The sequence below is a fragment of the Tauraco erythrolophus genome, chromosome 5 (assembly GCF_009769465.1).
Source record: "Tauraco erythrolophus isolate bTauEry1 chromosome 5, bTauEry1.pri, whole genome shotgun sequence".
Classification (NCBI taxonomy): domain Eukaryota; kingdom Metazoa; phylum Chordata; class Aves; order Musophagiformes; family Musophagidae; genus Tauraco; species Tauraco erythrolophus.
The window spans coordinates 70,004,824-70,021,586 of NC_141469.1; the positions used below are offsets into that span (position 1 = coordinate 70,004,824).

A 16,763-nucleotide genomic window follows, 5' to 3' on the forward strand; every position below is an offset into this window, starting at 1 on the left:
TGTAGCATAAAATACAGAAAGTTAAACTTTCTGCAAATAACACTTTCTGCGAATCAGAGGAGGAGACATTAGTCCTTTCCTTTTACAAGAAACTGACTACCCAAAGAAATAGTCAGACTCACCAGCATAGTAACAACTTGACTTCTGAATATAAATTTAAACCCAAGCTGGAAATGCAAATAATTCAGAAATGACTGAAAAATGACTCAGTCATTGTAGGAGTAAAAACCATAACCTTCATTTGTGCTGCACAATTCATGTGAACATCAGACTGGGTGATCCATCAGCAGATCTACAGCCGTAGAGCTATGGTCTCCTCTGGGAAAAAAAAAACCTGCACAGAATATCTCTGCAAGCCTTCTTGGAGTTATGTATGTGGGGAAATAACCTTGAGACCAGTTTCTCTAACAAAAGCCCAAACAGTGCTGCTAAGACAATGTCTATGAGGGGGTAAAAACCTGCACCAAATACAATCCCAGGAGATTCACTCACCTCTACTATTCCACTATGCTGCATTCAGGGACAGCAAAGTTATATATGCTTGCTCAGGGGCTGTGATAAAAACCATTACATGTAAGTAATCTGACAAATATTTAAGACATCTAAATTCATAGTGTTAAGCAACATCTTATACTACATTCGGAGCCTTTCTAAAAATCAGTAAAAAACAAAACAAACAACAAACAAATCACTAATCACCACTTATCATCTGTATTTGCTAAACAAACCCAGCAATTTCTGTATTTTTTTTTAAATATCTTACATTTTGTACCAGGCTGTTGCTTGTTCCAACAGCAATATAGTTAATTTTGATAAAACAAACCAAGACAATGTTGAAGTAAAGAAAATTCCTGCAAGAAACAGTAAAATAAAAACATTTCACTTGAAGTTTAGTGTCCAAAATCTAGGACAACAGCCTACTGATACGTTTGTTCCGAGACCCAGATGCTGAGCAGACTCTTGAACTAGCCTATACATGTTTTACCTCTGACTTGTAAATTGCTACTGCATACAGTATTTAAGAAGCTTAAACAAGTGAATTCACAATAATAAGATATAATGCTTGCTCCACCCATTTCAGTACCATTTAATATACACATTCTATGTGGTGAACTGGAATTAAACTGTTATTTACATGCTACAGTTAGTTATTAAAATGCTTTTCCTCGATTCTAAGACTCATCAGTTTATTTTTCTTTTAAATACTTTGTTAAATACTTTTAAATACTCCCTTCTACCTAAAAATTAATTTCTTAAATTGTGTCTCAGTGAGATGCCACATGAAATAGCATGTCTGAATGAACAAAGAATACCCTATCATGGAATACATGTCTAAAGCCTGGCATATCCCTGAAACTGAGGAAACTACTGAAACTTCTTCCCTTCTTCCCCATCACCCTTAAGTCTAACTCAGTAGGGAAAGAACTCTTCAGGACTCAGCCTTTGCTACAAAGGGTGAAATGAAGTTCAAATTAATGGAAAAAGTATTAATGTCTTCTATGGGGCATTCAGACTTTATCCTATTCTGTTGCTCCCCCTCTCCATTCACCTTCTGGAACTTCAACATGGAGCTCTGCTCCCCTTGTCACAAATGGACATCCAGATGCGTAATTTCCATAAATTTAAACAGGCCCCAGTTTTTTCATTCTCTTGATCTGTTCATGATTTATCTATTAACATTAAAATATAGTTTATTCATCTTACAGGTGAAATCATAGCTTTCTGTGTTTTCTCCAAGCATCATTTTCAAAATATTCAGGTGACACCAAGTGGTTAACTGTTGTACTGCTGTCTGTTCAGGACTACTGTATGCAGTAACAATCAAGTATTCTGTTAAGTGAAAGTAAATACAGAAATATGTATCACCAAAAAAAAGCCAGCACAGTGCTTTGAGATTATTAACCATAACAGTCCAATTTTAAAATTCTATCAAAGCAGTCCCTTCTCATTCACTTACCTTAGTCTGCTTATATGCTTTAAAAAAAAAAAAAAACAAACAAAAAAAAACAAAAAAAAAAAAAAAATAAAAAAACCAAAAAAACCACAAACACAAACCTGTACACATCATCAAAAACAAAGTGAGCAGAAAAATGAAATTCCTCCAAGGGAAGTTACTTACCAGAACAAATTACTCCCTGTGTCATCTTTGTACACTCAAGCTTATAGTAAGTTGCTTCCAAGAAGAAACACACTCAGATTGTTCTCAAAATCTCTTCTACTTATAAAAAAAACTAACAGAACAACAAAAAAATACACCAAACACACACAGCCATGTGGCATCGTTCAACGTGCTAAACCACACAACAGACACTTCAGTGAGGAGGGATCCTCTGTCACATCTAGTGACTCTTCTTTAGATTCAGATGTTTCTTTCAATACAGTGTATACATCAAGTTGGAACAAAAAGCAACTTCTGTGGATTAGACAGGGAAAATAAATCATATTTCTAGACAACTTAGGGCTATGTTTCAGTATGACAATGCCAACGTCAAAAAGAGTTTTTATCAGCATGAGACATGCATCTTTCAAGAGTCAGCCATGTATGTTTGCTTTCAAATACAGCTCTGCGTCCTCTGTGCAGGGCCAAATCTTCAGAAACAAGAATGCACAGAGGCCATCAAAAGAAAAAAGTTTCATAGTTCGAAGAAAACAAGGCAGCATTACTAGCACTAGGCCATTAGGTGGACAGTTTTTAAAAACCAAACCTAGGATTTGCAAATTCTGCTAAGAATTCACATTAATTGTGATCCTAATGCACACTGAAGTGCTAAAAAGCTTTAAAATACTGTTAATATAAATTCACCTTGAAATGTTTTCCCTATAGCACTAGTAACTCTAATGGAAGAGATAAAAATCTCAACACATATTTTCTTCATTTTTTTTAAACGTGTTTGCATTCTGGGTTTGACCACAGCTGTTAATAATCATTCTTAGTCTATTTTTTTTTTAATTGTTCTGGTGATTCTTTCCTGAAGAAGCATAGGAGAGAAAATATTATCTTTATATAATGCTATCTGTAAGCCACAAAATGGGCAGGTATACATGGTCAAGCACAGAACCTGAAGCTGTCTTAGTTTTTCTTTAAATAAGGAGAGCATTACACCACTATTTTGAGTTTAATAATCCTTTTTATCCTTTGTGGTCAGGATCACACAAATTATAAAGGTATGGCCCTAATTTTCATAGCTAGAAAAAAAAATGGTCACTCAACCAGTAAAATTTGATTTTATTACATCTCATCAATTTGACCATCTGAATAATGGTCATTATTCTCATAATATTCTCAAATAATTCTCATCACTTTGACCATCTGAAAAGTATCACCTTCTGCAGGTGACCTACTAATGCAAACCAAACATAGCACTGCTAAAGTGGCAATAATGTGTAAGGCTCTGCGTTTTGGAGATTCTTCTTCCTCCAAGACCTTTTCGGCATGCAAAATCAGAACCAAGGACAAGCAAGATTCTAAGCAAGAAGAAAAAGATGGTTTACATCTCAGTCGTGCATTGCAAAAAAAGGCATCATAGTCAAGCCTGCAGTAAGTTTGCAACAAATTCATCCAGAAGAAAAATCTTACCACAGCCTAAGTATCAAGAGACTTCCAGAACAAGCACCTAGTAGCAGTATGAGTGAGAGAAAGATGGCAACACTATTTTAACACTTTGCTATCAGAAGTAGCTTTTACAATCCACCAAAACTAGAATGGGTGAGGGGAAAAAACAAGAAAAAAAATAAAAGGGGGAGTGGGGGCGTGGACAGGGAGAGGAGACTAGAAGGAAACAGAAAAGTCTTTCTTAAAGCATTTCTCAGGAACAGCAGCAGTCATCACTAACACAGGACTCCACTTAACCTTTCAGTTAAGTTGTGGGTTAGGCTGCTCCAGCAACCAAACCCTACACAGTTGCTCACTCCCCCACCCCCAGGGATGAGGGAGAGAATCAAAGAAGAAAAAGAAAAGAGACCCGTGGGTTGAGATAAGAACAATTTACTAGTACTGCTACCAATATATATATGTACGGATATGTACAAGAAAGATAGGGAGAGGCTGTTCAGGAGGGCCTGTTGTGATAGGACAAGGGGTAATGGTTTTAAAATAGAGGGAGGTAGATTCAGATTGGATATTAGAAAAAAATTTTTTACCATGAGAGTTGTAGAACACAGGAACAGGTTGCCCAGAGAGGTGGTGGATGCTCCATCCCTGGAGACGTTCAAGGCCAGGTTGGATGAGGCCCTGAGCAACCTGATCTAGTTGGAGATGTCCCTGTTCCTTGCAGGGGGGTTGGACTAGATGACCTTTGAAGGTCCCTTCCAGCCCTAACCATTCTATGATTCTAAATACATACAAACGAGTGATGTACAGTGTAATTGCTCACCACCCCTTGATGGAGGCCCGTCTCGTCCCGAACTAATGATCCCGAAACAGATAAATCCCGATACCGCAATTCCATATGAACGGGAGGCCCAAAATAGAGAGCGAGAGAGAAAGCACTCTGAGAGTCCGAAAGTGAGAGTCCCAGAACGGCAAAAGCCCTTCTTTCCGGCTGACCCTCACTTTTATACTGGGCATGACGCTGCATGATATGGAATACTAATTGGCCAGTCTGGCCCTCAATCTTAAGTCCAAGTACAAATCGCAAGGACAGTCATGGACCCCTTGTCCTGGCCATGCTCCCCCCTTATCCTGTTGTGCTCCTGCACACTGGCAAGAACACGGCAGCTGAAAAGTCCTTGAGACCTCAGTGCCAACTACAAACATCAGTGTGCTGTCAGCGTTCTTCTCAGAGCGAGCCTCTGAGTAAACCAAAACATGGAGCTCTTCTAGCTGCTAAAAAGAAGAGCTAACTCTGTCCAAGCTAAAACCAGGACAAGTTACTACTTCTGCTTCCATTTCCTTGAAAATTTTGTTTCACTGGGCCAAAATTATTAAGTAAAAGCATTTTAATAAACACTTCTCTATCTGTTCTCATTTCTCCTCCTCCACTCCTAAAGCAGAACTCAGCTTTAAATCTTGTGAATGCAGTCCTGGGCCCCGTGTGCACGCACAGCTAATCAGAAAAGGATTATTTACTGTATTGTACAATCTCATGGTGCTTCTGTTCAGGGCTGCACTACACAGGATCACCAAGTCTAATGCCTCAGACACTGCCTGGCCCACATGCAGCAGGTACTATCAACACAGAATGCCACTCCTTTCAACCTTGGAAGTCCATGGCTTAAGAAGGCTGATATTCTAACTAGAATATGAAAAAAACACAACAGTCTATCAATAAATGGAAATAACAGTAATTGAAGCACAACCTGTTTGAACTTCTCAGATATTATAAGAAACATGGAAAGAACTTGCCTACCACCACTCCAAAACCAAACACGGCCCTCCCAAACCACTCTGGCACTGCTCCAAATCTGAATGAAAAAAAACCAAACAAACCCAACAAACCAACCAAAAAAAACCCCAAACAAACAGAACACCCACAACCCAAAAAATCCCCAACTTTATACACAGAATTAGACAAGAAACTAGCAAGAAACTAGTTTGTATTATCTGAACAAGCCTACCACCTCCAGTGAAATTCTTCACATAAATAATTCTACAGAGAAAGGAAAAAAAAAAAAGAAAAAAACCAAACCTCTGACTCTAGGACTCATTAGGAACATTTTTTTCTAATGACAGAAATGTATTTATGTTTTTCTACAAAAGACTAGTCAGAATTCATTTCATGATACAGCATCTACTGATCTAGTCACGCTGAAAGAAAACATGCAACAAATACACAAGAACATTACTTGGCAGATCAGAGAAATTACATGATGGTTCATAACACTTGCAAAATTATAAAGATCAGTCCTATTTCATCTTCAAATGTACCAGGACGTAAGGGCCAGAAAGAGAAAAAGAGCTAACTAAGCAGAAAAGGAACTGTTCAAAAGAACAAGTGGAATAAATTATATAAGGCTTTGCCTGGAAGTATGAGGCATTTTCAAACCATTACGGTAGGGCTCTGTAACAGCCTTCAAATCTGAGTACTGAAGAGTCAAAATTCTGATTTCTTTGAGGATAAAGGTTGATCAGATGATGACTACAACTACTAATGGAACAGCTCAGCACTAGAAATCAGTTCTGTGTTCTGAATGCTGTATGCTCAATGTTCTGAAAAATCCTGGCAGGAAGAATATGGCAAAAGTGTTACATATTTCACTTCATAGAGCAACAGGGATAACTGTCAGAACCGCAGTGATCTGTCTTCTTAGTTAGGAAAAGAAGAGATTTTACCACAGGTTTGTAACATAAAAACTTCCCTTCTCTAGTAGCTGCATTCTAATTTTAAGAAATAGAATATACTTAAATGAAGATGCTAGACTTAGAAAGCAATTAAGAATAACTGTATTCCTATTTTCTCCCATTTTCTTGCTAAAAAAAAAAAAAGAACACTAGATGACAGCACTCTTTACCCAAAGACAATACATGTAGAGGCATGTAATGATACTCTGCTATAGCCTTAAGAATGTCTATCAAGAGGAATCCAAAAAGCTTCCCAAACCTACTTATTCATCTGAATATGGATCTACCACTTCTGTTTCTGATCTATCTACTGATAATAAATCAAGAACACAGACAGCCTTTCAAAGACATTTTGAGCATCATAATCATCACACAGATGACCTTATACTTAAGTCACTTAACAGGTCATCTAGCTCCTCCTTATAAATCATTATGGTAGATAAATAAAAGCAAATATTACCCTAAAATTGCACTGAATAGATATTTACAGTGTTTCTTCAGTGCTCTCATCTGATGGTTCAGACTCAGTTGACTATACAACAAACAATTCTTCTGTAGACTAACTATATTTTATGTAAAGATACACACACAAGCCGAGATACACACGAAATAATTTCAAAGTAACTTTCTAGCTTCAGTTCTTAAGAACTAATTGAAAGCATGTATGCTTACCGAGATGCAGAAGCGTGAACTGCGCTGCCAATTCCTTTGCACCTTCTACTGTCGCACAGAGTTTGTCTGGCATGAAACAACTCTGGGAACCATCTGCAATACTACGAATAACCACCTTGTACACCAACAGTACCTTCCCGTCCTGACTTGTGGTTGAATGCAAGTAGTATTCTGGTGGTGCCCAGTTATTTTTATTGCAAAAATAATCCAGATGCATTGCTGCAGAACTGAAGTGACTGGATTTTAAAGAATACATGCTAATTGGAGTAAGCTTTATTCCTGGAAAAAACGGGTATGTGCATCTTTCAACTTCAGGAGGGCTTGGACTGTGCTGACGATTAAGACGAACTGAAAGACTTGCTGGTTTCCCTAAGGATTTTTGATGACTATCATCTTTTTTAGGAAACCCTAAGAGATTTTCAGAACTGGGACCTATCTGAGGTTGCTTCCAAGTACCTTCTCTGTTAACTGGCTTTGCCAGTGTCACTTCAATACTAGCTCCATCAATGCACTTTCCATTCATTACAGACATAGCAGCAATTGCATCTTCTCGGTGGAAAAAATGAACAAAAGCATAGTCTCTCAGCTTCTTTACACGTTCAACTATTCCTGGCTTGAACTTGCTGAATTCAGCTTTAATTGTGTCCTCTGTAGTAGATATCATTAAATTTCTTACATATAATACTTTAACTCTCTGCATTGTTTCTTCATCAACCTCTTTCTCAGGGTCTGCCCAGTTTACTTGAACAGTATGACCCCAGAGCTGGAATGTTCCTACAGTAAAAAAGCATTACATCAATGAGAAATATGGAAAGGAAAACGAAATCATTCTTACCAATTACCTCTACAAAAAGCAAACCTGATGCATGCCACATGAAACTGTTTTGTGTTGCCTGCATCTACTAAAGTGAAGTATGTAAAATATTGCTACTTGGAATTATTAAGGAAAATAAGACTCTGCAAAAATTCAAAGTGTTCTAACTGTACCCTGTTGGTCAATTAAGCACCATAAGCTGTCAAAACAGATGCTGTGATTTTGTGACAGGCATATCATTGCTTTATATATGCAACTTATTATTTGACTAGTTAGTAAACACAGACTCTTTAATAATATTACCACTTTAAATAGTAAGGTTAACACCTGGAAAAAGTCATCTAAATGTATATGCACTAGCACAAGCCTTACTCTATGTCACAGCAGACATGAAAACCATACATTAAAACAACCCCCACCATGTCACTCATTTCGAGCCAACATTCTGCATATCGCACAACCAGTTTTACGTTCAGTGATCTGGCCATATTTCTCCCATTACTTGGCAAGTATGTCAGTCTCAGGTAACACTCCTTCTGAACATTCTCTCAGCAATTAACATGAGTCTTGCCTCCTTCTTAGCCTTAATAAGTACCAGGAGTTTTGTCATTCATTTCAGCAAGGCCAAGGCTGTACTATCTGCTTTAATGACTTTGCTTCTCCAACTATATTGTTTCATTTCCTCCCTATTTAACTTCTCTTCTAGAATTTCCCTTTACCTGTACCTTTACCTATTCCCTCCTCTTTCAGTATATTTAATCCCTGCTACTGTGCCTCAAAACATATACAATATAGTGCAAAGAAAAAGTCGTCTTCTACTTGTTCAATGCTTAAAAATGTTTTCTAGTAAAAGATTAAAGACCTAGTTTCAAACATTTTTAAAATATGAAACATCAATAACATCACTCATGACACTCAAAGAAAATAAGGGATACATTCCAAGCATTATATTTTTTAAGATCAGCTTTAAGAGAATTCATATGCAGAGACTAGTGCATGCAAATGAAAATTGGATGCGTGCCCAAGACAATACATATCTTGGTGTAAATTACATCTGTTACAAAACAGATGTCTGTTCTTTCATTCTCAGAACTGCTTAAATTTCAGCTTCTTTAAAAATCAAATAAAACAAAAAAATACAACCAAACAAAAAAACCTCTGACTCAGGAACCAAAAAGAAAAAGAATCCTCTTTAGCTGAAAGGCACTATGACAATCCTGTAACTCAAAATACCTTAAAGAAAGGAAAACAGGGATGACCAACCACCCCACTCCCCGTAAATGGAGAAAAACACTCCTCCAAAAACTCAGTTTAATTACACATAGGTTTACCTGGGATTAGCCGCCGTCTAGCCATCGCAGCTGCTCTGTGAGATTCATATTCTACAAAAGCAAAGCCACGGTTTTTAGTTTTGTCAGTGGCATTTGGATAAACAATGACATCCACCACTCCTTCTGTAACTTTTTTCATTTCATTCAGTATTTCTTCTTTCTTCTTTACTTTTGGAATTGCTCCAATAAATAGTCTGCAGTTGTCCAAGCTTACGCAGACACCAATGAATTTCCCTGGACGAACTTCATAATTATTAAGAATCTTGATGGCGAGCTGGGCTTCCTCTTTAGTAGTGTACATCACAAAAGCATAGCCTCGATTCTCACCGCTGAATTCCATCATCAGTCTGAGCTCATAGATCTTCCCAGCTCTCTCGAAAACAGGAACTAATTCATCTTCATACATATCACGAGGAATCTTACCCACAAAAACTTCACAGCCACGAGGTGGTGGAGGACCTTCCCAACCTTGAAATAAAGTGTCCAACAACATTCTTAGTACAAATGCCAGACAGGCACACTTCCACTCTCCATAATTTGGAGGTGGGAGTTATTTATTTTTAGTCTCAATTTAAAACCAGCATATTCCTATCCATTATTCAATTCTTATTTTTGTTTTGTTTTGTTTTTAAATAAAAAAAATGCCATATGCCCACAATTCTGTTTCTTTTAATTCCATCTTCTGTTTTTTCTCACTGGAATCTGTGTGACAATTCACTGAACCTCGCATTACTTAAAACACTGATAGGTTTCCTGAAAGAGTTCACATTTCAAACATTTTTTGCCCCTTAAAATTATGTCAGTTATTACTACAACTGATAGGTGTTAACTGAGAAAGAACTTAAGTTATATTTTCTACTCTAACATTTTGAAGTTGCCAATGTTTCTCTGCACTTCTTGCCCACATTCTAAGAAATTCTGGTCAGGGTCTCTAGTGCACTACTTTTTTTTCTTCCTTGACATCATTCAAAAGGTCCAAACATTTTGCTTCCACCTTCTCCATTCATCTACTAAAATCGGACTCACTACGGAAAGCAGGATATGGAAACATCTTTCTTCAACAGTCAAAAATAGACTGAACATTTTTCCTCTAAAACAGGCCACAGTTTCACAGGCTGGAACTGGACGGTAGGAAAATTTTAAAAAAAAAACCAAATCCACAGAACAAGTTAAGTCCCTAGTTCACATCTGAAAGTTACAAGAACATCTATGCGTCTTTCCTTAAGCCAAGGAAATTCATACACTCTTTCATATCTCTGCCATAAACACTGAAAGGTATGTTAAACAGATAATGTAATACACACATATACATTTAAATATATGGGGTTATGGTTTGCAAATATGGTACTCCATTTTCCCAAAATAGGCATTTAAAAAAAAAAAGTTTGGTTGATTTTTTGTTTGGTTTTGGTTGGTTTTTTTTAATAAATTAGGCAAATCTGGCAGAAGTTTCAAGGCAGACAAATAGTTAAATCATAAAAGCAGGAGAGAAAGCAAGGAGTACAGAGCTGGTAGGAAAAAAAAGCACAAAATTTGGTAAGTCAGTACTAGTATGAAATGACAAAGCATAAGGAGGCAAGCTGAAAAAAGATTACTGTTGACAAGTTAAAACAGGAAGATGACTGAATATTTTACTTTGGCTTGAAGTTCAGAATAAATTATATTTAGTTGATTTTGTAATTAACTAAAAACTTTTTCCTTTGTTTAAGTATTATCAAGGAGCACATTAATTTACTTGTGGAAAAAATTTTTAACAGAATTCGGAAATTTTAGCATTCTCACAGAATAAGTTTTCATCTATAAGATGTACACTAAGAACTACATGGTACACAGGGAAGCTACCAAGGCATCATTCCATATGCATTTGGAGCCATGCTGCCATGGCTTATCCAGGAAAAAGTCTGGTTCTGTTCCACGCAGCATTCAACACCTTTATAATTTTCGGCTTTATAAACACGACCACTTCAGCTGAGGTCATCAGTGGCAAGTAACACAGGACATGGCAAGTAACACAGTTTGCAAGCTAGTAAGCTAGTACTGCCATCACTCATATCACACCAGTCCACATGAAAAAGCACAACCAACAGCACACCATTTAGGAGCTCCAAAGATAAAAGCAAATGCACACCTTAATCAGGAAAAAAGGGAGGAGGCTATCCTTCATTGTGTAGGTAAATCATGAAAGTAAACAACAATGCTCATTTATTAACTAGACAAACTTTTACTGTCATCCTCAGCTTGGTAACAGATTAAACAGTGATTCTCACTAAGTAAAAGCTATCTATCATTCAAAAAGCCTCCCTTCTAATTTTAAAGCCACGTACTAACTTAGCACTACAGCACATTACTGCCAACTGGGAGTAAGTTACAACTCCCGACTTCAAGAAAACCTCGTCTGTGCCACATTTTCCAAAGAGCGACATGTATGTAACAGTGCAAACAGGGAAACGGTTAATCAAAAGCACTGCTCCTCAAGTAGTTACCAACTGACCAGAGAGTTTCCTTGACTGGGTACTTGATTCATCACTGGACCACAGACAGATTCCTTTTTTTTGCAGCAGTTCAAGTAATCAAACCAATCAACATTACAGTTCTAATCCTCCCACTGTTATCGAGATCCATGCCATCTCTAATTTTCTTCCATGTAATCCTAATGACTTACATACCTAATGACATCCTTATGTCTGCAGCAATCTAAGCAGAGGACCCAAGCAAAGCAATGGAAATGCACTTTCTTAACTTCCCCCCCCCAAAACACTCTACAGATACACTTTCCATGAGTGACATAAGCTGAACCAGAACTGTGCTGCTGCTGGCAACTGAGGTAGAAAAAAAAAAAAAATAGTAATTTCTCAGGGTAATTTTGAGCCAGATCAGCTGCTTGCTCTAGATAATGTGCCAGTCAGATAAACAAGATGGTAACAGGAAACAGAGCTGACAGACAATCTCCTTTGGCAGCAACACAGGCTTATAGAAACCACATCTTAAACAAGCAAATTCACAGTGGAACTCTTCATTTACAAACACTTATTGTAATTTCTTACAAGCCATCTCAAACATTCAAGCCTCATCTGGCCTAGAAAATCATACATAGTAACTCAGGGTAATTTCCAGCCTAAGCACATATGAAAATACATGAAGATTTAAAGAAGAGGTATATAATTAATGTCAATGAACAGATTTATGGAAGATATACCTTGTCAAATACATCTAGTTTCAGAAAAGATTAACAAATTTCATCAATAAAAGTAACTTTGTCAAACAAATACACCTAATGCTGCCTAATGCTATAATCAAAAATTGTAATTATAATGTAAAAAAGTGTATTAAATAATTTAAGAACAGGCTGAGCCCTCAGGAAGTAGTCAGTGATGCCCTGCAGGCTTTTTTCCAGTGCCATTTTCAAAATAATTTCACAAGGCTACCTTTGGCTATTTTACATAGGCTAGTAAAAGTACATACACAATTTCAGACAGGAAAAACTTCCAAAGAGAAGTAATTTTGATGCAGCTGTATCTTACACTACATATAGCAATGAGCAATACAGTTCATGCTTACACAGAGATACGGGACCACAGGCCACAAGCGAGAACGAACTGAAACAGCAGCACAAAGAATTTTCCTTCTTTCTGCTTGTTTAAGTGCATAATCTGACTCGAATAAGAGTTACTGTACTCCATGTGATACAACCAGGACTAACAGCAAAATTCTTGTACATTGCTGATGTCAACAACAACACTGGAAAAATTATTCAAAATAAAACAAATGCTTCATAAAGATTTAAGGCATTTGATTCATTGCGTCAGAATAACAAGAAACATTAAGATAACGGTAACTGACACAGCATTATTATGGAGAATTACAGATACTAGGTATTTAACCAAGAAAATAGGAAAAAACTATTTCAGACTGGAAATAAAGCCCAAATTCAGCAGGAAAGACACTAATCATTTTAACAAGCTAAGCATAGGAGTAGGCAAATCCAACCTTTTGGAGTTATCAAAATCAAATGCAGACACTTCTCTGAAAATGTATCTTAGCCAAAAAAGTCATCAGGCTCAACACAATAGTAACTGAGCAGACAGTAAATGTGTAAGATACACAAAAGTTCAAACCAAATGACCTAGAAGCCACTTATTTTCTTAACGTATTCTTGAGAAACAAAAAGATATTTTGGTAGGGAAAAAAAAACAACATAAAATTTAACTCTTGAATATTTCGTTATTTCTCTAAATAACTCTTCGTTATTTCTTCAGCAGTAGTTTCCCAGTTCAAGTACATTAAGTCTCCTATTTGCACCATGACAATAAATCCCAAACCACCATAAATTAACCAAGAAGATGACTGTAGTTTTTATAACATCAACACAATCTGTTTCTTCTCTGGGATTTTTACCAACTCTTATTTTCTGTTTACACATGGATATATACGCAACAATTTCTATTTTCCAGTGTATTAAGTGAAAGAACAATAACACACAAATACTAAACTCTGACCGTTGTACTTCACTGTTAAAAATACATCCAATGAATGATAAAATATCCACAAGCTCAGCATTTATAAATTTTTCTTCTCAGAACGAACGTTTGAGGAAGGTGGGGTGGGTAGGTTATGTTAGATATGGAGAATAGATTATTCAACTCTGAAAACAAAATGAGTTAGATTACCTTCACTGGTGCTATCTCAGAACAGAGGTTTGTATAAAAAATTGCTTTGGCCAATACAAGTGGCAAGACAAGAAATAAAGTCAGTTATGTCTGCTCTCACCAACATGTTTTAGCCTTCTGTGTTACTAAAAGTTTTCAAGCGTGTTCTCAGTCATATGGAACACACTCAGTATTTTCAGCTCAGCATTTGTTTTGCTACCTGTCAACTTGAGCTGCTTTTAAAGCTGTGACTTCTTAAATCCACCAAGGGTAAACGTTCAACATAGTCTATCGCAAGAGATCTTAAACTGCTGGAAAATACATATCAGGACCCTGTAAGCACTGTGTTTCTTACGCTCTTTCCTTAAGCATCCAGTACTGGTCACTGACAAGATACAGGACATGGAGCTACTCAAACTTTCTGACAGTCTGATCCGGTATAGCTCTCCTTACAGAAAATAAACTTCGTAATCTCAAAAGAAACGCTTACCTGGTGGAGGACCACCAAATCTTCTTTGACCGTTTTCTTGAATCATACTGTATCCAGTCTTCTCTATCAGGGCCAGTAAAGCAGCCTCATTTTGGGTGCCACTTCGGACTTTTCCACATCCATTTGCTGCAGCTTTATTTTCCTCATGCATATCTGCAATAGCTTCAACAGAACATTGTAGATATTTCAATTCAGATAATTCTAAGTTGTTTTCCATATACAGAAGCTACCAAAGCACAGAAAAACAACTTACGCTATACTTGCCGCTACACTTGTCGCTATACTGCGACTTTGTTTAGCGTAAAGCTTCAATCCTCCATCCAACTACTATGACCTATATATTTGCTTTCAAAATATTGTTCTGTGGCTGTGATAATCCTGAACTTTTACCAGCAACTACGCATTCTACATTCAAACTTTTGTAAGTGGTATCACAATTATTTTCTAAGTATGCTATCGTTCAGGTAGAATAATGAATACTTTCATAAATCATGCTATCATTGTTGTGTAGAGACCTATATGCTACTCAAAGTGACAATTCCACTCTCTTATTACTACATTTTACAGAAATACTGAAGATTTTAAACCTGTATTTTAGTACAAAAATACTGAAGAAATACATTAAGTCCATTACATAATGCTTAATTAATATAAAGAATTCAAAACCAAAATTAATTTAATTAAAACCAATATATAATAGAACTAGGCAGAACTATCTGGCAAAACTAAAATGTTGCAATAATCCCACTTCTCAGGTCCTTATTTTCATGACTTTATCCATTTTCATAACCTCCAAAAAGTTTATCAATATGGTTGTTGCTGCTCTATCCACTATTTCCCTGACATGCCAAGATCTCGTACAACAGCTTTTAAGTTTCTGTCATCCAGGTGATGGGGTACAATCACACCAAGGAACCCATATGGTAATTACCAACTTTACTAGTCAAGTCTCTAAAAAAATTAACTTTCAAGTCAGAGGTTTTTTTTTTCATTGCCTCTTTTTCTTTCCTCAATTTATACCTTCTTCTCCCAAGATTTTCTGCCTTAAGGTCTGTAATACTTAAACAATCTTCAACACTTCAATCCTCTGCCCAAATGGTACGTCCAAGTGCTACGCCATTCATTCTCCAAAAGAAACACTGCCAAAAAAAATGATCACCACAAAAATAACCTACAACTCCTGTTTGTTCTTTAATGTCCCTTATATTTTTATCTTGCTTTGTCTTCAGGATCAGGCTCCAATAAATAATGTCCTGAGACACCAACAGTTTATTTTTTCCAAGAGAAACAGTTAAAACCAGCTTAAATTTCTTGTCAACACACTATTATTTGCTGAACAATGAGGGTTCCTAGTTAACGTCTCAATTAATAGGGTATCTGGAAAGCAGAGAATAAAAGAAACAGAAAAACAAGGACAGTAAAGAACGCAGAAGCATTCACGTGACTGTCTCTTCATTAGACTTCCACCACTCAAGGTCCCAAGAAACCACTTACCTCAAGCACTACAGCAAACTCAAACTTGTTGCACTGAAAGGGAGGGAAGAAGAGTTCAAACCCAGCTACAATTGCATCCTTTTTCTACAGTCTGAAGATGAAGCCACCTTCTCCTCCTCAGCTTGTCACTTCTGCTGCTTTTGTACTAACTAAACTATTACTTTTAGCTTGATTTTCCAAATGAACATCATTACCTACACAGATTATTTATTCTGACAGTTGACTATGTAATTCCCTACCACTAGCATAAATAAGAACCAGTAAAAAGAGCCATACATAGTAGTTAATGTACAAAATGTCATCCCACCCATCTTCATACATAAAGGTTTTCAGATGATCGCCAGTCACACTAAGCAAGCTTTTGCCTCCATACTCAAAACATTAACCAACTCCATTGTTGTTAGTCTTTTTATTTTTCACTTACGCATTACACTCAAAACTACCCTAGTATCTCAAATTAAAATGGTTTTGCATAAATTGAAGTTTTTCAAAAGATTATACATTGTATTTATGGAATGATTAAGCCCCTTGCACTGCCACATTATGCAATGATATTACTGTCCAGAGGTGTACTTCCTCTCCCCAAAAGCTCCGTCATTTCAAATGTGCTTTGAATTGAAGTAATAATGAAACTATTCCCCAGTGTATTCTTTTCACAACAGCCTTCATATGACATTATAACAGACTCTACGCATCCCTTAATTAGAACAGTGGTAGAATAAACCCAACTGCATTTTTTTTTCCCATCCTAGAAAAAGACGACTTTTGGTGGAGACATAACTATTTTATCTTTTCTATCAAGTTGGTATTCATTTTGGGGGCAGGAATCCACGCAAGTAACCACTCTGGAGAAGTTTATATTACACCCATCAGTGGTCATTAAAAAGCTAAACTCCAAACAACAACTGGCTCCACCAAAATGAGATTCCAGAAAGGAAGAAGCAGAGAGCACAAAGAACTCCCTGATAGACAAGAGCAGTTAACAACATGACTCCTATCTGTTACAAATGGTGCCCCATCTCCTTTCAGCAAGTGA

General features: G+C 36.8%; 1 protein-coding gene across 1 annotated transcript; it reads right to left on the minus strand.

Moving 5' to 3' along the window:
* Nucleotides 1-505: 505 nt before the first annotated feature.
* RBM46 (RNA binding motif protein 46) lies at nt 506-14,384 on the minus strand. The gene is made up of 4 exons (XM_009990772.2): nt 14,234-14,384; nt 9,098-9,565; nt 6,953-7,726; nt 506-552 (listed from the first exon to the last, which is right to left on the minus strand). The coding sequence occupies exons 1-4, from the start codon at nt 14,382-14,384 to the stop codon at nt 506-508; spliced, it is 1,440 nt and encodes a 479-aa protein (XP_009989074.1).
* Between the last annotated feature and the right edge of the window lie 2,379 nt (nt 14,385-16,763).

Coding starts and splice junctions, on each gene's coding strand:
- RBM46 (XM_009990772.2), bottom strand. CDS start 14,384: ATGCATGAGGAAAATAAAGCTGCAGCAAATGGATGTGGAAAAGTCCGA. Junction 9,566..14,233: donor ATTTGGTGGTCCTCCACCAG/GTAAGCGTTTCT, acceptor CTTTATTTCAAG/GTTGGGAAGGTCCTCCACCA. Junction 553..6,952: donor GTTCACGCTTCTGCATCTCG/GTAAGCATACAT, acceptor TTTTTATCACAG/CCCCTGAGCAAGCATATATA.